Here is a 20,337-nt window from a genome sequence, read left to right as displayed (position 1 = left end):
AAAGAGGAAAAAAAATTGTCAGTTGTGGTGGCACATGCCTTTAATCCCAGCACACAGGAGGCAGTGGCAGGAGGATTGCTGTGAATTTGAGGCCACCCTGAGAACACAGAATGAATTCCAGGTCAGCCTGGACTAGACTAAAACCCTACCTCAAAAAAACAAAAACAAACAAACAAACAAACAAAAATTTGTTTGCAGCTGGGCGTGGTGGCGCATGCCTTTAATCCCAGCACTTGGGAGGCAGAGGTAGGAGGATCGCCGTGAGTTCAAGGCCACCCTGAGACTCCATAGTGAATTCCAGGTCAGCCTGGGCTAGAGTGAGACCCTACCTTGAAAAACCAAAAAAAAAAAAAAAAAAAAAAAAAAAAAAAATTTGTTTGCAAGCAAAGAAATAGAAGAGAGATAGAGAGACTGGGGGCTGGAGAGATGGCTCAGTGGTTAAGATGCTTGCCTGCAAAACTTAATGACCCAGGTTTGATTCCCTGTTACCAAATAAAAGCCAGATGCACAAAGTGACATGTGCATCTGGACTTTACTTGTAGTGGCTGGAAGACCAAGTGCGCCCATTCTCTCCCTCCCCATTCCTCATGGTTAACTGTGAGGTTGAGGCTAGCCTGGAACTACTGAGTGAGTTCCAGGTCAAACTAGGATAGCGTGAGACCCTAATTGAAAAAAAAAAAAAACAAGTAAAAATGCAGACAGTAATTTAAACAGGTAGGTGCATCTAAATTGGGCCTTGACAAATTAGATTGTAAGCTAGAAAAAAGTAGGGGAGGAAAGAAAGATAATTAGTCTAGTAGAAGAGTGTTTGGAACTGACAAAGGTATAGTTGATTCAGGATATATTGTGGAAAAAGGCCTTACACTGGCTGGGCATAATGGTGTAAGCCTTCATTCCCAGTCCTGGGAGGCTGAGGTAGAGGAATCACTATGAATTCAAGGCTGGCCTGAGTCTACATAGTGAATTCCAGGTCCAGGTCAGCTTGGACTACAGCAAGACCCTACCTCCAAAAAACAAAAACAAATAAACAAACAAACAAAAAACCAAAACAAAACAAAAAAAGGCAACAATAACAATGTTTCTGTACTATGTTCTTTTTATTTTTAAAAATTTATTTATTTGAAAAAGAAAAGAAGCAGAGAGATAAAGAGAACAGGTGTGGTAGGACAAGCACCTTAACTGCTACTAAGCCAACTCTCCAGCCCAAATTAAGATATTTTTGAAGGGCTGGAGATAGTTTAGTGGTTACGGCACTTGCCTGTGAAGCCAAAAGACCCAGGTTCAGTTCCCCAGGACCCACATAATCCAGATACACAAGGTGGCACATGCATCTGGAGTTCGTTTGCAAATGCTAGAGGCCATGGCATATCATTCTCTCTCTCTCTGCTTCTTTTTCTCAAATAAATAAAATAAAATAAAAAATTTAAAAAATATTTATTTTTAAGCCGGAAGTGGTAGCATACGCCTTTAATCCCAGCAGTCGGGAGGTAGAGGTAGGAGGATCGCTGTGAGCTCACGGCCACCCTGAGACTCCATAGTGAATTCCATCCAGGTCAGCCTGGGCTAGAGTGAAACCCTACCTTGAAAAAATAAATAAGTAAATAAAATATAAAAAAAAAAATAGGGCTAGAGGCCCTGACGTGCCCATTCTCTTTCTCTCTGCCTCTTTCTCCCTCTGTCTGTCATTCTCAAATAAATAAATAAAAGTGAATAAAATATATTAAAAATAAGTAAATAAATAAATAAAAATTTTAAAAAACCTACTTGGAGGTTGTGCTTCAGTGGCAAGAGACTCTGCTGACATGACCAAATACTCTCTACTCTCTCATAAACAAATAAAAAAAAAAAAAAAGATTTCCTTGCCATTGTAGCCTTAGTTTTCAGCAGATGAAGCATTTTAGCTAGCGAACCTTCCATGTATTCCCCAGTGTAAATACAAGTGGTCAAAAGGCCAGAGTGCTAAAGGAGTTCAGACAAAACTTTTTTTTTCTTCAACGTAGGGTTTCATTCTAGTCTCTGTAGTCTCAGGGTGACCTCGAACTCATGATGATCCTTCAACCTCTGCCTCCCGAGTGCTGGGATTAAAGGCGTGTGCCACCACTCCCGGCTCAAAACTGTCTTTTAATAACTTCACATCCCTGAGAAAACAGCATCATATTTATATTAGATGGTTTTACCTTCAGGTCTTGAGGCTGTTGTGGCTGAGAGAACTTCTTACCTGTCAGTGTCTCTGGAGTATTTAATCCGTTTCCTTTCTGGAGAGTCAAAAGATTGGAACTTGTCTTTTCGATCATTTCCTCTTTCTTTAAACCGTCCCTGTTGGTGAGCAGAATAGACCAGAGATTTCAATCTGAGTGGGTTGGGTAGCAGGGAAGTTATTCTAGCAATTTTTCTACCTCAGCCTCCCAAGTGCTCAAAATACAGGTGTGAGACACAATGCCAGGTCTGAAATTTCTTGTTTCTTTTATTTATTTATTTATTTATTTATTTTAGGTATAGTCTTGCTCTAGCCCAGGCTGACCTAGAACTCACTATGTAGTTTCAGGGTGGCTTCATACACATGAGAATCCTATCTCTGCCTCCACAGTGCTGGGATGAAAGATGTGCTACCATACCAAGCTTGAATTTTTTTTTTTTTAAGGTAAGGTCTTGTTCTAGCTCAGGCTCACCTGAAATTCACTATGTAGTCTTAGGCTGGCCTCCAACTCACAGTGATCCTCCTACCTTGGTCTCCTGAGTGCTGGGATTAAAGGTGTGCACCAGTGGAGGTAACTCAAGTGGTAACAACATCAAAAATATGTATCAGCTGGGCATGGTGGCTAATGCCTTCAATCCCAGTACTCAGGAGCAGAGGTAGGAGGATCACTGAGTTGAAGGCCAGCTGGAGACTACACACTGATATCTAGATCAACCTGGCTAGAGCAAGAACCTACCTCAAACAAAACAAAACAAAAAAAACCACACACACACACACACACACACACACAATTGGCCAGGCATAGTGGCACAAACTCCTAGTACTCAAGGAGACAGAGTTAGGAGGATCACTGTGAGTTTGAGGATACCCTGAGACTACATAGTGAATTCCAGGTTAGCCTGGGCTAGAGTGAGACCCTACCTTGAAAAACAAAAACAAAACAAAACAAAAGTTATTTCTTCACACATATCTGGAAATATGCTGACATACTTACCTCAGTTATCTTGCTTTCTTCTGAGAAGCAGGTAATTGTCCTGCCTCATCCTTCTGAGTGCTGGGATTACAGACTTTCACCACCAAATTGGGCCATAGGTGGATTCTTTGTTAAAAAATATTTTTATTTATTTGAGAGAGGGGCAGAGCGAGAGACAGAATGGCACATGCCAGGGCCTCCAGCCATCACAAACGAATTCCACACACATGTGCCACCTTGTGCATCTGGCTTATGTGGGGCCTGGGAAATCGAACCTGGGTGCTTTGGCTTTGCAGGTAAATGGCTTAACAGCTAAGCCCTTCTCCAGCCTGAAACATGGATTTTTTTTGTTGTTGTTTTTGGTTTTTCGAGGTAGGGTCTCACTCTGGTCCAGGCTGACCTGGAATTAACTCTGTAGCCTCAGGGTAGCCTTGAATTTATGGCGATCCTCCTACCTCTGCCTCCCAAGTGCTAGGATTAAAGGTGTGAGCCACCACACCTGGCTCTGAAACATAGTTCTTAAGAGTAAAAGATGTTATTTCAATAGTCCCACATAGAACTCACATATACCAGATGCACAAGGTGGCACAAGTGTCTGGAGTTCATTTACAGTGGCTAAAGACCCTGGTGCTCCCATTCTTTCTCTCCCTCTTTCTCTTTCTCTCTGAAATAAATAAAATCACTTTTTAATTTTTAAAACATCATCTATTTATTTGGCAGATAGAAAGAGGTGGGAGGGGGGAAGAGTATGGGCGCACCAAGGCTTCTAGCCACTTTTATACAAACTCCAGATGCATGCGCCACCTTGTGTATCTGGTTTATGTGGGTCCTGGGGAATCAAACCTAGGTCCATGGGCTTTGGAGGCAAGCACCTTAACCACTAAGCCATCTCTCCAGCCCTCCAATACTTGTTTATTTTCTCAAATTATTTAAAGCTGAATAGAAAAAATTATTTATTTATATTGGGCTGGAGAGATGGCTTAGAGGTTAAGGCATTTGCTTGCAAAGCCAAGGGACCCAGGTTAAACTCCCCAGGACCCATGTAAGCCAGATGCACAAGGGTATGCATGCATCTGGAGTTCATTTGCAGTGGCTGGAGGCCCTGACATGTCCATTCTCTGACTCTTTCTCTCTCTCAAATAAATAAATGAAAAAAAATTATTTAACTTTAAAAAATATTTATTTCTTTATTTGACAGAGAAAGAGGGAGGGAAAGAGAGAATGGGCACACCAGGGCCTCTAGCCACTGCAAATGAACTCTAGAGGTGTGCGCCCCATTGTGCATCTGGCTAATGTGGGTCCTGGGAAACTGAATCTGGGTCCTTTGGCTTTGTAGGCAAATGCCTTAACCACTAAACCATCCCTCCACCTTTTTTTTTTTTTTTTTCCCCCAAGGTAGGGTCTCACTCTAGCTCAGGCTGACCTGGACTTCACTATGTAGTCTCAGGGTGGCCTTGAACTCACAGCAATCCTCCTACCTTTGCCTCCCAAGTGCTGGGATTAAAGGCATGCACCACCAAGCCCAACAAAATACTTTTACTTGCAAGCAAGAGGAGAAAAAGAGAGATAGAAAAAAGAGAGAGAAAGAATGGATACACCAGGGCCTCTGGCTGCTGCAAACAAACTCTAGATGAATGTGCCACATAGTGCATCTAGCTCTACATGGGTACCAGGGGATCAAACCAGTCATTAGCTTTTGCAAGCAAGCACTCTTGAACTGATGAGCAATCTCTGTAGCCCAAAAGGTATGTTTTTCTTTTTATTTATTTATTTATTTATTTATTTATTTTGGTTTTGTGAGGTAGGGTCTCACTCTGGCCCAGGCTGACCTGGAATTCACTATGGAGTCTCAGAGTGGCCTCAAACTCACGGCAATCCTCCTACCTCTGCCTCCCGAGTGCTGGCATTAAAGGTGTGCGCCACCACGCCTGGCTCTATTGTTTTAAATTTTTATTTATTTGAGAGAGGGTAAAAGGCAGATTGAAAGAGAGAGAATAGGTGCACCAGGGGATCCAGCCACTGCAAATAAACTCCAGATGCATGCCCTTCCTTGTACATCTGGCTTACGTGGGTACTGGGGAATTGAATCGAGGTCCTTTGGCTTTGCAGGCAAGTGCCTTAACCACTAAGCCGTCTCTCCAGCCCAAGGTTTTTTTTTGCTTTTTTTTTTTTTTTCAATCTAACCTACTTAGAGAACCTAACACTATTTTAAAAAGCAAATGAAGCCAGGCATGGGGGTGCATGCCTTACCTTTAATCCCATCATTTGGGAGGCAGAGGTAGGAGGACTGCTGTGAGTTCAAGGCCACCCTGAGACTACATAGTGAATTCCAGTTTAGCATGAACTAGAGTGAAACTGTACTTCGAAAACCGAAAAAACAAACAAACAGGGCTGGAGTGTTGGCTTAGCAGTTAAGGTGTTTGCCTACAAAGCCAAACGGACCTAGCTTCAATTCCCTAGGACCTACATTCGCCAGATGCACAAAGGGATGCCCACATCTGGAGTTCATTTGCGGTGGCTGGAGGCCCTGGCATGCTCATTCTCTCTCCCCCCCCTTTCTCTGTCAAATAAATAAATAAATAAATAAAAATAATTTTTTTTTTTAAAAAAAGAACACAAGGGCTGGAGAGATGGCTTAGCGGTTAAGCGCTTGCCTGTGAAGCCTAAGGACCCTGGTTTGAGGCTCGGTTCCCCAGGTCCCACGTTAGCCCGATGCACAGGGGGCGCATGCGTCTGGAGTTCGTTTGCAGAGGCTGGAAGCCCTGGCGCACCCATTCTCTCTCTCTCCCTCTATCCGTCTTTCTCTCTGTGTCTGTCGCTCTCAAATAAATAAATAATAAAAAAAAAGAACACAAATGAAGCTGGGTATGGTGGTGCACATCTTTAATCCCAGCACTCAGGACGCAGAGATAGGAGAATTGCCATGAGTTTAAGGTTTCCCTGAGACTACATAGTGAATTCTAGGTCGGCCTGGGCTACAGCAAGACCCTACCTCAAAAAATAAAAAATAATGAACATAAACCACCCCCAGCAACTTGCTTTTATCCTTTTTTTTTTTCTATTTGAGACAAGGTACTATGCCCAAATTAGCTTCAAACTCGTAGCTGAGGATGACTTTGAACTTCTGATCCCCCTGCCTACACCTCCCAAGTACTGGGATTACAAGCTTGTACCACCACAGCTGGTTTATGCAGTGCTAAGGATTGAACCCAGGCCTTCATGCATGCTAGGCAAATATTCTACCAACGGAACCACATTCTCAGCCCACCAAAATAGCAACTTTCCTGATATATAATTTATAAACAAAAAAATACATCTGTTTGTGCTGGAGAGATGGCTTAGCAGTTGTGGCATTTGCCTGTGAAACCTAAGAACCCAAGTTCAATTCCCCAGTACCAATGTAAGCCAGCTGCACAAGGTGGTGCACGTGTATAGAGTTCATTTGCAATGGCTGGAGACTCTGGTATGCCCATAGTCTCTCTTGCTCTGCTTCTTTCTCTTTCTCAAATAAACATATTTAAACAAAATATATTTAAAAATACATCTGTTTTATATATAGAATTGAGTTTTGGCAAATGTATGTAACATTTTTGGAACTTCTTTGTTCCCTTTCTTCTTACAAAGAAAGATCAGTAGAAACTATAGGTCATAGAACAAAAAGAGTTGGGGTAAAGAGAGTTAACAGGTCACTAAAGCTTACCTCACGTTCTCGCTTCTCTAGATATGCTAGTTCCTGCTCAGACTGTTTTATTTTTCGGTGGATTTCTAGGTTTTGCTGAAAAAAAGAAATAATTTTATGAGTATAGATCTATGAAAAACACAAAAATCCCAAAACTAAAAAACTAGTCCTAGAAATGCCTTTAAGGCCTTTCCCAATAGCTGTTGTAGGACTGTAGCTGTTTGATTTTTACTGACCAGCACTCTTAAATGACTAAAGCACTCTGCAAGGAACATTCCTAACACTGGTTTTTTGCTTTGTTTCATCAATAGGGAAGCCAATTTGTAACATACACTTGTCTCACAGATTGGTAAGGTGGCTGGTACAAAAGGAATTTCATTCTACTTATACCCGAAATGTGGAAGACCAGCCAGGCATGGTGATACACACCTTTAGTCTCAGCACTATGGATGCTAAGGTTGAAGGATACCATGAGATGGAGGCCAGCCTAGGGTTCAGAGTGAGTTCCAGGCCAGCTTAGGCCACAGTAAGATTTTGCCTTGAATACAAAAATCCCACATGTAGCCGGTCGTGGTGGCACATGCCTTTAATCCTAGCACTCGGGAGGCAGAGGTAGGAGATCACAGTGACTTTGAGGCCACCCTGAGACTACATAGTGAATTGAATTCCAGGTCAGCCTGGGCTAGAGGGAGAACCTACCTCAAAAAACAAACAAAACAAAACATGCCATATGTGGGTGACAAAAATCTAGTTTATCTTATAACCTAAGGAAATATAATGGTAGAGTGGGTCAGGTCATTATCAGGTGAGAAAAACTACACTCCCACACTCTGTCTGCCACTTCACCCATCCATTACCGCCAACCACCAGACATTCTTTTAATGGCCAGAGAAACACAACAAGGAGTACCAGGACTCTGAAAGAAGAGAAAAACTGCTTTGAGAGTCCCACAGTCTGAGATCACAACTCCACTATACAAGACTTTAAGCATATATGTGAAACACACGAAGTTCAAAACAGCAGTGAGAGGTAGCTCTTTATTCTAGATGACTCAAAGGAAAGGAAAAATGCTAAAGTTCATGGTCTATTGTCCTAAAACGAGTTCAACTTATGAAATCATCAGAAATTTGGCTACTCTTTCTAATAACTATTTTAGGCATACACCACAAACACCTAGCTTTTTTCTTTTGTTGTTGTTGTTCTGGTTTGTTGAGGCAGGGTCTTATTCTAGACCAGGCTGACCTGGAACTCATAATAATCTTCCTATGCTGGGATTAAAGGTCTGCACCTTCATCACTGCTTCTGACAACTATTTATTTATTTTGTTTTTTTGAGGTAGGGTCTTTCTCTACACCTGAAATTCACTATGCAATCTCAGTGTAGCCTCAAACTCATGGGGATCCTCCTACCTCTACCTCCCAAGTGCTGGGATTAAAGGCGTGTGCCACCACGCCCAGCTTGGGGATTTCTTTCTTTATAATTTGGCTCTTTGATCAGACTGTAGGGGACAATCAATATATGACAGGTTAGTGTCTTTGAAGCAGTCACTGTCTTTATAACTTAAAGCAATAATCACTACATAAATATGTAGAAGAACCAACTCATCAATTGGGAAAACTGCATGTTATCACAAATGTACAAAACTAGATTAAGCTACCAAGTATCAAAGAGGTCTAATTATTAATTTAATGGTAGAGCTAAGATAAGAAACCCAACAAATTAGCTTTATACCCACTAGCCCAGGCTGACCTAGAATTCACTATGTAGTTTCCGGGTGGCCTTGAGCTCATGGCAATCCTCCTACCAATGCCTTCTGAGTGCTGGGATTAAAGTCCTGTGCCACCAAGCCTGGCTTTACACTGAAGGTTTTTTTTTTTTTTTTTTTTAAATTTTTATTAACATTTTCCATGATTATAAAATATATCCCATGGTAATTCCCTCCCTCCCCACCCCCCCACTTTCCCATTTGAAATTCCATTCTCCATCATATTTACACTGAAGTTTTTTGAAAGGGGCAGGCACAGCCTCTTAACTCACAATAACTAAGTGAAAAACTGCACTAAAAAAGAATTTAAAATGCCCAGGAATGGTAAAAGTACAAAATCCAAAAGGTCACGGCCCCTTCCCCCAATACCTTGTGCAGGTCTGACAGCTGCTGGTGCTTAAGTAGAACTTCTTTATTAGGAAACTGCCTTCTGCATAGCAGACACGCCAGTTTATTCCAATCAGTGAGTTTGTCTTCTTCATTCTCCTTCTTGGTCAGCTCCTCCCGCTGCTGGGGCTGTGCTGCTCGAAGTTGCACAACGGGGGTCTGTTCTTCTTCCTCTTCCTCCTCATAGTCACTGTCTCCTCCATATTCACCCAGGAGGCCAATGAGTGGGTTTACCACCTTAGGCTGGAAGAAGGCCAGAGATCAACACCAAACCTAGCCTACATATTGGGATCCATTTCTGGGGTATTATAAAATGAGATCTTTTTTTCTTGGTCATAATATCAAACTGGGTTCAAAACATGCCTACTTATTGTAGACATTTCACAGGTGTAAGCAGCAGAGTTAGCTTGACCTTATTTCTTGCTCATCAAGGTTAACCAGAGAGGGTTTCATGGAAGTAATTCTAGCAAGAGAATGGATAGAAGGAAAAGACATAGGAAACTGGTATAGAAAATAGCAAAGAATTAAAAAGTTATGCTACAAAGAGGAACACCTTTAAGTTGCTATAACCCATGCAAAAAAGAAGAATTTCATTAAGGCTATAGCTCAGGAGACTTAGGAGGTAGACTGAAAGCAACCTCACTAGTTAAGTACTAGGTAGACAGTTCCAGTTCCCAAGTAAAGTAAGGACATAGTTAAAATGGATCCTATAGTGAGCTGAACTAATAATATGGAAGAAGCAAGCAGAGTGCCTTATAGGAACTGCTTAGTAATGATGCACAGTCACTGGTCACTGTTCTATAATTAGTCAAAATAAAAAAAAGCATGGCTACTGCTATATATTTGTAAAATTTTTTTGGTTTATTTTCATTTATTTATTTGAGAGTCACAGACACACACACACACACACACACACACAGAGAGAGAGAGAGAGAGAGAGAGGGAGAGAGGGGGGGGGGAAAGAATGGGTGCACCAGGGCTCCAGCCACTGCAAATGAACTCCAGACACGTGTGCCCCCTTGTGCATCTGGCTAATGTGGGTCCTGGGGAATTGAGCCTCAATCCGTGGTCCTTAGGCTTCACAGGCAAGCACTTAACCGCTAAGCCATCTCTCCAGCCCTATTTATATTTAATAAAGTAACAAGCCTGGAGTGGTGGTACACACCTTTAATCCCAGCACTCAGGAGGCAGAGGTAGGAGGATTTCTGTGAGTTTGAGGCCCCCTGAGACTACACAGTGAATTCCTCGTCAGCCTGGGCTAGAGCAAGACCCTACCCCAAAAAGAAAAAAAAAAAAAAAGCAGTAAATGGGAATGGGGAGATTGCTCAGTGGTTACAGGCACCTGTTTGCAAAATCTGCTGGCTTGGGTTTGATTTCCTAGTACCCATGTAAAGCCAGATACGTTATGTGGTGCACGCAGCTGGAGTTTCTTTGTAGTGGTAAGTGTCCTTGGCACACCCATACTCTCTCCAATTAAAAAAAAGAAAAAAAGCAGCAAAAAATGTCAAAGTCTGGAAGATGTGCTACCTTGATGACTTAGAAGAATTAACAAGACCAAGATTAGAACTTAAAAAGAAGCAAACAGCTCCTACTCTGGTAGGAGCAGTACAAGAAAGAAAGAAGGCAGAGAACAGCCTCTAATCTTCCAGTAATACCCTCATTAGAAGACAGGAACTTTTACCTCCTATTTATACTCAAGAAGAATCCTTATTTGTGAAAGAGAAGACAAGGGTCAAAAGCAGAGAGAGGCAGCAGCCTTTACAGTTCCTTTCCCACCTGGACCAGCCCCGGCCCCAGCTAAGGGCGTCAGTTAGCCTTACTGGAGGGGGACTCTCTTCCTTCTTCACAGTGGGAGGCAAGGGCTTCTTAAAAACATCTTCTGGGGGTTCCTTCCCCTCACTGGAACTTTCCTGAAACTGATAAAACAACAAGGTAGATTTTACAAAAACTGGATTAAGAGTTAGCCCTGCAAAAATGAGACTGATTTTTTTAATCCACGAATATCTGTAATTGTCACTATAGTGATTTTTTAAAAAAATTCTTTTATTTATTTATTAGATAGAGGGAGAAAATGGGCATGCCAGGGCCTCTAGATAGTGCAAACAAATTCCAGATGCATGTGCCACCATTGTGCATCTGGCTCAAGTGGGACCTGGAGAACTGAACCTGACTTCTTAGGCTTTATAGGCATGAGCCTTAACCACTAAGCCATCTCTCCAGCCCACTATAGTGATTTTAATACACGGAATATTTAAAACCATAACATTCAGGCCTGGGGTTGAGCTCAGTAGTAGACCACTTCCTAGCATGTGCAAGGATCTGCTTTTAATCCTTAGTACCAATAATCAAATACCCAACATAGCATTTAAAAACTGTGTGTGTGTGTATACACACATATATGTACGCATATATGTATGTATGTATACATGTATATATACACATATACGTACATATATGTGTGTATATACACACACACACACACACACACACCTCACATAACTAATCTATGCTAGAATACTAGGATGAAGCATTTTTATTTTGGGGGGGTGGATTTTGAGGTAGGGTCTCACTCTAGCCCAGGCTAACCTGTAATTCATTCTATAGTTCCAGGTTGGCTTTAAACTCACAGCAATTGTCCTACCTATGCCTTCCAAGTGCTGGGATTAAAGGCATGCACCACCATGCCTGGTGCCTTCTTAATTTTTTAAAAATTTAATTTATTTACAAGTGGGGGTGGGGGGAGAGGGAGAGAAAATAGGCACACCAGGGCCTCTAGCCACTGCAACCTCTATGTGCTACTTTGTGCATCTGACTTAACGTGGGTACAGGGCAATGAACCTGGGTCCTTAGGCTTTGCAGGCAAGTCACTTAATGGCTACACCATCTCTCCAGCCCCTCTTCTCTTTTTGAGACTAGGTTTTGGTATGTAGCCCTGGTTGGTTTTGAGCTTTCAGCAACCTTTGTGTTTTAGCCTCCTAAGTATTGGGATTACAGGCATGTGCCTTGACACCTGGTTTGAGTTGTGTTGTTCTACATACAGTTTTTACATTTGTAAAAGTAAGAGAGCTATCACATGAATGAGCAGACAAGGGGACTACTTGCATTTTTTTTTTATTTTAAATGATTCTTTTTTTTTTTTAATTTTATTTATTTATTTGAGAGCGACAGACACAGAGAGAAAGACAGATAGAGGGAGAGAGAGAGAATGGGCGCGCCAGGGCTTCCAGCCTCTGCAAAAGAACTCTAGATGTGTGTGCCCCCTTGTGCATCTGGCTAACGTGGGACCTGGGGAACCGAGCCTCGAACCGGGGTCCTTAGGCTTCACAGGCAAGCGCTTAACCGCTAAGCCATCTCTCCAACCCTACTTGCATTTTTAAAAGGTTATATACTTTAAACATAGAACTCTTCTGTCTGAGATATCTACACTTTTAATTTTTAATTATATGGTAACATTCAGACTCACAAGTTCTCTTACCTTTGTCACTCCTCTGTCTTTTTTCTCTTTGTTATCTCTTTTAGATACTTCTTTTTTGTTACTTGACTTTCCTTGACTGATGGATTTCTTTTCCTTGGTCTCTTCTTCCTCAGGTGACCCAGGGTCCTGGGGCACATAGACTTCTTGCTGTGATGTAGTTGGAAGAAGTCAGTCTAGGAAACATTTTACTTTCCCAAAATTTCAGATCTAAGAAGCACAATTCCCTTCTAGGAAAAAAAAGGTCTTTTATTCATATGCTGAAGAGCCCATATGAATCTCAAAACACATTCCTGGGGCCAGGAATATCACCAATCTCACTCATTGAGGATCACACTGTTCTTACCTGTAATGCCACAGGGCACTGATTTCCATATAGGCAACAGTTCAGACTCCAGAGATTTTAACTTTTCCATTTCTCATGCAATGAGCATCCAGATAATCCAGGGAATAAAATCCTCAGAGTAACAAGTTATGAGTGCTTTTCTCAAAAGGATAACTAAAGAGTAAACAAAGCCAAAAACTCACCTGGGTGTTGGGGTCATAATAAGTTTCCGCCAAGGGGTCATAATAGTAGCCAGTAGCAGAATCATATATGTAGCAGTCAGATGATGCTACAAGGGAGTAAAATAAAAGCCAGTATTAGTTCCCATCCAATGAATGAAGCTCTTACTGAGGGGCTTATCAAGAACAAGGCAATAAGTAGTAGGAAGGCTAACTCAAATAGGTTGCAGACTCTCTCTGGATATGTACCTTCCAGTCAATAGGCTCTTTGCAACTTTTGTGACTGCACAGATTTTAAGTATTAGAGCAAAACAAAACAAACAAAAACCCCAAGAGCAGGCTGGAGAGATGGCCCTGCAGTTAAGGTGCTTGCCTTGCAAAGCCTAAGGACCCGGATTTGACTCCTCAGTACCACATAAGCCAGATTCACAAAGTGGCACGTGAGGGCTGGAGAGATGGCTTAGTGGTTAAGGTGTTTGCCTGCAAAGCCAAAGGATCCTGGTTTGATTTTCCAGGTACCATGTAAGCCAGATGCACGCGAGGGCACATAGATCTGGAGTTAATTTGCAGTGGCTGGAGGCCCTGGTGTGCCCAGTATCTGTCTCTCTCAAATAAATAAAATATATTTTTTCAAAAAAAGTGGCTCATGATTCTGGAGTTCATTTTCAGTGGCTACAGGCCCTGATGAGTTCATTTTCTATCTCTTCCTCCCTCACCCTTTCTCAAATAAATAAACAATATATTTTAAAAAACCCAAGAGAAATCAAACAAAGGTTACTTACACTGTTGCCCTTGTCTATTTGTTTCTGAGGACCAATCAGAATTTCTGCCACTTCCTCTCCTATCTCGGAAATATTTTTTACCCTATCAAAGAAAGGCAAGTCAGAATGATGGAACTATTCAACAGCCACTAACCTTAATAGTCACCAACTGTAGGAAATTCATAACCACCCTTTCAACCGTTTTTTAAAAGAACACCCCCTGCCTGCTAATGCATACCTGATAATAATGCATGTGGTCAGAATGGTCCCCAGAATCGTTTCTGAAAAAAAAAACAAAAACAAAAACAAAAAAAACACAATAAAACATGTCAAGAGCCTGCTACTAAGAGGTTCTTGTGGGATTTGGGGACATGGCTTAGGAGTTTAAGACAGTAACATGCAAAATCTGCATTCAATTTCCCAGCCATCCATGTAAAGCTGGATATAAAAGGTGGCTGATGTTTGTTTACAGTGGCACATACACGTGCAAATAAACAAACAAAAATTTAGAAGGTACTTGAGGAATGCCTAATCCTATAGCTTCATGGAGAAACCACATTCTTCATTTTGCAGGTAAAGGAACCAACCCAAACAGTAAGCAGATTGGGTCATCCAGACACTCCATTAGTAGTAGGATTCCTAACATGTTTTTTTTTTCCTTCTTCCTTTTGGGTTGAAGATTGAACTGAGGATCTTTAAGCTCAGGCTGACCTGGAATTCACTATGGGGTCTCAGGGTGGCCTTGAACTCATGGCGATCCTCCTACCTCTGTCTCCCGAGTGCTGGGATTAAAGGCGTGTGCCACCGCACCTGGATGAAATGAGGATCTTGTAGATGCAAAGCATGTGTTCTACCACTGAGCCACATTCCAGCAATAATAATAACAATAATAAAAAGTATGGCCAGGGATAGAGGTGAATGCCTTTAATCCCAGCACTTGGGAGGCAGAAGGTAGGATGGCTGTGAGTTTGAGGCCAAAGTGGGACTACAGGGGAGTTCCAGGACAGTTTGGGCTAGAGTGAGGCCCTACACTTTGGAAAATTAAAAAAAAAAAAAAAAAAAGTATGTATGAGAATCTCTTGCTGCTGTTAACAAACACCAGATGTGTATACCACTTTTGCATCCAGCTTTATACTACTAATGGGAAACAAAGATTGAGGGCTAGAGAGAAGGTTCAGCGGTTAAGGCCTGCAAAGCCAAAGGACCCAGGTTCGATTCCCCAGTACCCAAATAAGCCAGATGCACGGGGGGGGGGGGCATGCATCTGGACTTCGTTTATAGTGGCTAGAGTCCCTGGCACACCCATTCTCTCTTTGTCTGTCTCCACTATCTCTGCTTACAAATAAATAAAATAAAAAAACTTTTGAAAAGCTATTTTTATTTAGTTGTATGGAGAGATAGAGAGAGGGAGGGAGGGAGAGAATATGGACCTACCAGGGCCTTTAGCCACTACAAACAAACTGTAGATGCATATACCACTTTGTGCATCTGGATTTATGTGGGTACTGGGGAATCAAATCCAGGTTGTTAGGCTTTATAAACAAGTGCCTTGAGTTATCTACCTAACCCTAATTTCTTTTACTTCTTTTCTTTTTCCTATTTTATTATTTTTTTGTTTATTTTTTAATGAGAAAGAAAGAATTGGTGTGCCAGAGCCTCCAGTCACTACAATTGAGCTCCAGATGCATGTGTCACCTAGTGTGTCTGGCTTACATGGGATCTGTAGAGTCAAACATGGATACTTAGGCCTCACAGGCAAACACTGTCAGCTAGCCAATCTCTCCAGCCCCCTAACTTTTTATTATTATTATTAACAACTTCCATGATTGTAAACAATATCCCATGATAATGCTCTCTCTCCCCCCACTTTCCCCTTTGAAATTCCATTCTCCCTAACTTCTATTTTAAAAATACTTTTGCCAGACATAGTACAGTTACATATGCCATTATTGTCAGCACCCAGGAGGCTGAAGTAGGAGGATTTCTGTGAGTCCAAGGCCACCCTGAGACTACATAGTGAATTCCCAGTCAGTTTGGGATAGAGCAAGACCCTATCTCAAAATAAATAAATAAATAAGGAAAGAGATAGAAAAATGAGAGAAAATGGGCACACTAGAGCCTCATGCCACTGCCATGTCAAGCCAAAAGCAAAGTGGCATATGTATCTGGAGTTTTGTTCGTGACAGGAAGCTCTAATGAGCCCCTATTCTTGAGTGTGCACTCTCTCTCAAATATAAATAAAACAAAACAAGCAAACAAAAAACCCCTCTACCATTATTTGGGGCTCCCAACAGATGTAAGTCTAAAGTACTTGGTAATAGTATTTAAAAATGAAAACAATTATAGGGGGCAGGAGGAAAAAAACAATTCTAGAGTCAGAACAAAACAGAGTATAGAAAAAGAAACTGTATAAGCACATATCTGAAAGCAGCCCATACAGGAAAGTCACCAGGTCCTGCTATTGCTTCTCTCTGTAGCCAGGAAGACTAGTTTCTACCCTAAAAATAAACTGAGGACAGTAAAAAGGGATCCTTATCCTTTTGCCTTACCTTCGTTTTCCAGTGGCCAGGTTTACGGCTACCATCTTCCCATCAATGCTAAATGGTGGATCAAGGTTTTGCAAGATCTTCACTACCCGAAGAGCTTCCTAGGAAACCAAAGACACACATGAACCCAAAGAGAGTAAAATCACATCCTTGGGAATCAATCTGAATGTGGATATTTTTCCTTCTCAGAAGATAAAGCTATCAAACATAATGTTTGGTAATACTTTTAATTTTATTTACTTATTTATGAGAGACAGACAGGGAGAGAATGAGCACACCAGAGCCCCTAGCTACTGCAAACAAATGAACTCCAGATTCATGCGCCACCTTGTGCATCTGGCTTATGTGGGTACAGGGGAATCAAGCCTTGAACCAGGGTCCTTAGGTTTCACAGGCAAGTGCTTAACAGTTAAACTATTTCTCCAGCCCTCGATAATCCACTGTAATCAAACTCTAGACATGTGTACCACCTTGTGTGCATGTGTGACCTTGCATGCTTGCATCACCTTGTGCGTCTGGCTTACATGGACTTGCAGAATCAAATATGGCTCCTTAGGCTTTGCAGGCACGTGCCTTAACCACTTAAAGACCATCTCTCCAGCCCTCTGGTAATAATTTTAACAGTAAGAGCACACTGGCAAAAATAAGCAACTTTTTGTGTGTGTGTGTGTGCTATGAATTGAACCTAGGTCCTTATGATGCTAGGCAAGTACTCTATTACTGAGCTGTATCCTCAGCTTTTCTTATTTTTTAATTTAACTTTTTGGTTTTTCAAGGTAGGGTCTCACTCTAGCCCAGGCTGACCTAGGATTCACTATGCAGTCTCAGGGTGGCCTCAAACTCATGGCAATCCTACTACCTCTGCCTCCTGAGTGCTGGGATTAAAGGTGTGCACCACCATGCCCAGCTCTATTTTATTTATTTATTTATTTATTTTTGAGGTAGGGTTATACTCTAGCCCAGGCTGATCTGGAATTCCCTATGTAGTCTCAGGATGGCCTTGAATTCAGGGTAATGCTCTTACTTCTCCACCTAAGTGCTGGGATTAAAGGCATGCGCCACCATGCCCAGTTCTTAATTTTCTCAAGGTAGGGTCTCACTCTAGTCCAGGATGACCCGGAATTTACTTATGTAGTCTTAGGATGCCTTTAACTCATGACAATCCTCGTACCTCTGCATCCTGACTGCTGGGTCTTTTTATTTACTTTCTATTTTAATTTTTTTGTTGTTTGTTTTTTGTTTTTCAAGGTAGGGTCTCACTCTGGTCCAGGCTGACCTGGAATAAACTGTAGTCTCAGGGTGGCCTTGAACTCAAGGCGATCCTCCTACCTCTGCCTCCCAAGTGCTGGGATTAAAGGCATGCGCCACCACGCCCGGCTCTATTTACTTTCTATTTTAATATATTTTCACTGAGTTGTCCAGCTTGGCCTTGAACTCACTCTATAGCCCAGGCAGGCCTCAAGTTGTTTTTTTTTTTTTTTTTTGGTCTCAGCTCCCAAGTAACAGGTACCCCGTGCCACATACTTAACTAAAGCCAAGCCACTGTCAATGAAGCTAGGATTAAAGGCGTGAACCATCACTCCTGGCTTCGTAGATGTTAAGTTTGGGGCAAACATTTCATAAATTCAAATCTCTTCCTTTTACAAACTTCTTGATTTTTTAGCCTATCTGAGAAATAGCAATATTTTTAATAGTTATTTCTACAGAAAAGAGCCCTTCAAGCAGCTGGCTGTGGTAGCACCTGCCTTTAATCCCAGCCCTCAGGAGGCAGAGAGATTGCTGTGAGTTCGAGGCCACCCAGAGACTACTTAGTAAATTCCAGGTCAGCTAGGGCTAGAGAGAGACACTATCTTGGGGAAAAACAAAAAGCCCTTTAACTAAAAATTCAAGCCACAAGAATCTATTAAAGTCCAGGTGTGGTGGCACATGTCTTTAATCCTAGCACTTGGGAGGCAGAGGTAGGAGGATCGCCATCAGTTCGAGGCCACCGTGAGACTACTCAGCCTGAACTAGAGTGAGACCCTACCTCAAGGGGAAAAAAAAGAATCTTAAATACTTGGAGGAAAAAGAAGAAATGTCCTATTACCATCAAATATAAAACCATCAGTGGTTAGAGAAAAGAGTCTAGGAAATTAGAAAATTCGTTAAAATCTTGAAAGGGTTCTGTGCTGAGACTCTTCCTGAAAATCTACAAGTTTATCTTTTGAGGGTAACCACTTCACCTAAATGCATATTAGACTCAAAGAAGAGAATTTTGCCAGGTGTGGTGGTGCATTCCTCTAATCCCAGCACTTACTTGGAAGACAGAGGTAGTAGGATGGCTGTGAATTCAAAACCACCTGGGGCTAGAGTGAGACCCTATCTCAAAACAACAAAACAAAAAAGAAGAGATTTTTTAACATGAATACTCAGAGTTGTGTGTGTTATAGGTGCCATGCATTTATGAGCGCGTGGAGGCCAGAGTTTAGTGTTGGGTGTCTTCTTCAGTTGCTCTCTGCCTTATTCTGCTTTTTTCTAGGTAGGGTTTTGCTCTAGCCCAGACTGGCCCTGGAACTCATTCTGATTCTCCTCCTCAGCCTGTAGATGATGAAATTAAACCACCATGCCTGGGTTGCTCTCCACCTTATACTCTGAGACAGGGTCTCTTGCTGATCCTGGAGCTCACCAATTTGGCCTATCTGACCAGTAAGCCTGAGGCATCAATCTCCATCTTCCTGGTGCTGGATTATAGACTGCCATGCCAGGCATTTTGCGTGGGTAGTACGAATCTGAACTCAGGTCCTCATGCTTGCACAGCAATGGTTTTATCTACTGAACCATCTCCCCAGTGATCTTGAAGTTGAGACAGGGTCTGACTATGTAGTCCAAGTTGGTCTTGACTTTGTTGCCCCACTGCCTTAAGTTTCTTGGTGCTGGGGTCACAGGCATCTCCATATCCTTCCAGCTCCTTCAAAGCTTCTTAAGGGGCTATTAGTTACTGGCCTCCATTTCAAGGTGTGGAAAACTCACCGCATGGGAATCAAGGTCTATAAAGCCATAGGTGTGGCCCATGGGTCCAGTTCTGTTCTTGATGATACGGACGTTGGCAGTGGTAAGGCGGACATAAGGCTCTAGCACTTCAACTATCACCTCAGGTGGAGTAGAGCGATAGATGCGTTTTAGCATGATTGCTAAATGAATCAAGCACAAATGGAAGAGAAGAAAAATAAAATTTTGAATTCACAAGAGTATCACTTTTAAATCTACACGTTACTTTTACTTTGCTGTAGAAGGGTTTTATAACAAAATGCTAAGCAAATACTTCCTACTTTTCTTCACCAATACTTAGAAATTACCGTGTATTTTTGTTTTGTGTTTCAGGCCAAGGCTGACCTTGAACTCACTCTGGAGCACAGGCTGGCTTCAAACTCATGGCAATTCTATCTCAGTCACCCAAGTGAGTACTGAGATTATATACATGAGCCACCATGTCTGGTCATTTACAGTATTTTTTATTGATTTTTTTTTTTTTTTGAGGTAGGGTCTCACTCTAGCCCACACTGACCTGGAATTCACTATGTAGTCTCAGGGTGGCCTCTAACTTAAGGCAATCCTCCTATTTTTGCCTACTGAGTACTGGGATTAAAGGTGTGTGCCACCACACCTGGTATTTATATTATTATTATTAATATTTTTGGTTTTACGAGGTAGCGTCTCACTCTGGTACAGGCTGAACTGGAATAACTCTGTATTTTCAGGGTGGCCTACAACTCACGGCAATCCTTCTACCTCTGCCTCCCAGATGCTGGGATTAAAGGCATGTTCCACCATGCTCGGCTGCCATTTACAGCATTAAAAAAAATTTTTATTTGAGAGAAAGAGGCAGAGAGAGAGAATGGGCATGAAGGGCCACTGCAAATGAACTCTAGATACATGTGCCATCTTGTGTATCTGGCTTACTTGGGTCCAGGGGAATCCAATCTAGGTCCTTTGACATTGTAGACAGGTGCCTTAACCACTAAGCCATTTCTCCAGCCCTCACTTACTATATATATTTAAATGTCTATTATTATT

At 41.9% G+C, this 20,337-nt stretch overlaps 1 protein-coding gene across 4 annotated transcripts in view; it reads right to left on the bottom strand.

The window, feature by feature from the left end:
• Rbm6 (RNA binding motif protein 6) overlaps nucleotides 1-20,337 on the bottom strand; it is a 123,705-nt gene that overhangs the window by 3,640 nt on the left and 99,728 nt on the right. For all 4 annotated transcript variants that reach the window (XM_045136714.1, XM_045136717.1, XM_045136715.1 and 1 more), the window contains 10 exons: nucleotides 19,294-19,454; nucleotides 16,288-16,385; nucleotides 13,977-14,019; nucleotides 13,760-13,841; nucleotides 13,002-13,087; nucleotides 12,477-12,623; nucleotides 10,822-10,917; nucleotides 8,984-9,244; nucleotides 6,871-6,945; nucleotides 2,219-2,316 (listed from right to left, as the gene is read on the bottom strand). In XM_045136714.1, the coding sequence (XP_044992649.1) occupies nucleotides 2,219-2,316; nucleotides 6,871-6,945; nucleotides 8,984-9,244; nucleotides 10,822-10,917; nucleotides 12,477-12,623; nucleotides 13,002-13,087; nucleotides 13,760-13,841; nucleotides 13,977-14,019; nucleotides 16,288-16,385; nucleotides 19,294-19,454 (1,147 nt within the window). The remainder of the gene's footprint in view (nucleotides 1-2,218; nucleotides 2,317-6,870; nucleotides 6,946-8,983; nucleotides 9,245-10,821; nucleotides 10,918-12,476; nucleotides 12,624-13,001; nucleotides 13,088-13,759; nucleotides 13,842-13,976; nucleotides 14,020-16,287; nucleotides 16,386-19,293; nucleotides 19,455-20,337) is intronic.

This window comes from Jaculus jaculus, chromosome 17 (assembly GCF_020740685.1).
Source record: "Jaculus jaculus isolate mJacJac1 chromosome 17, mJacJac1.mat.Y.cur, whole genome shotgun sequence".
In the NCBI taxonomy this organism is placed as follows: domain Eukaryota; kingdom Metazoa; phylum Chordata; class Mammalia; order Rodentia; family Dipodidae; genus Jaculus; species Jaculus jaculus.
This window is presented reverse-complemented; position numbering and strand designations above follow the sequence as displayed.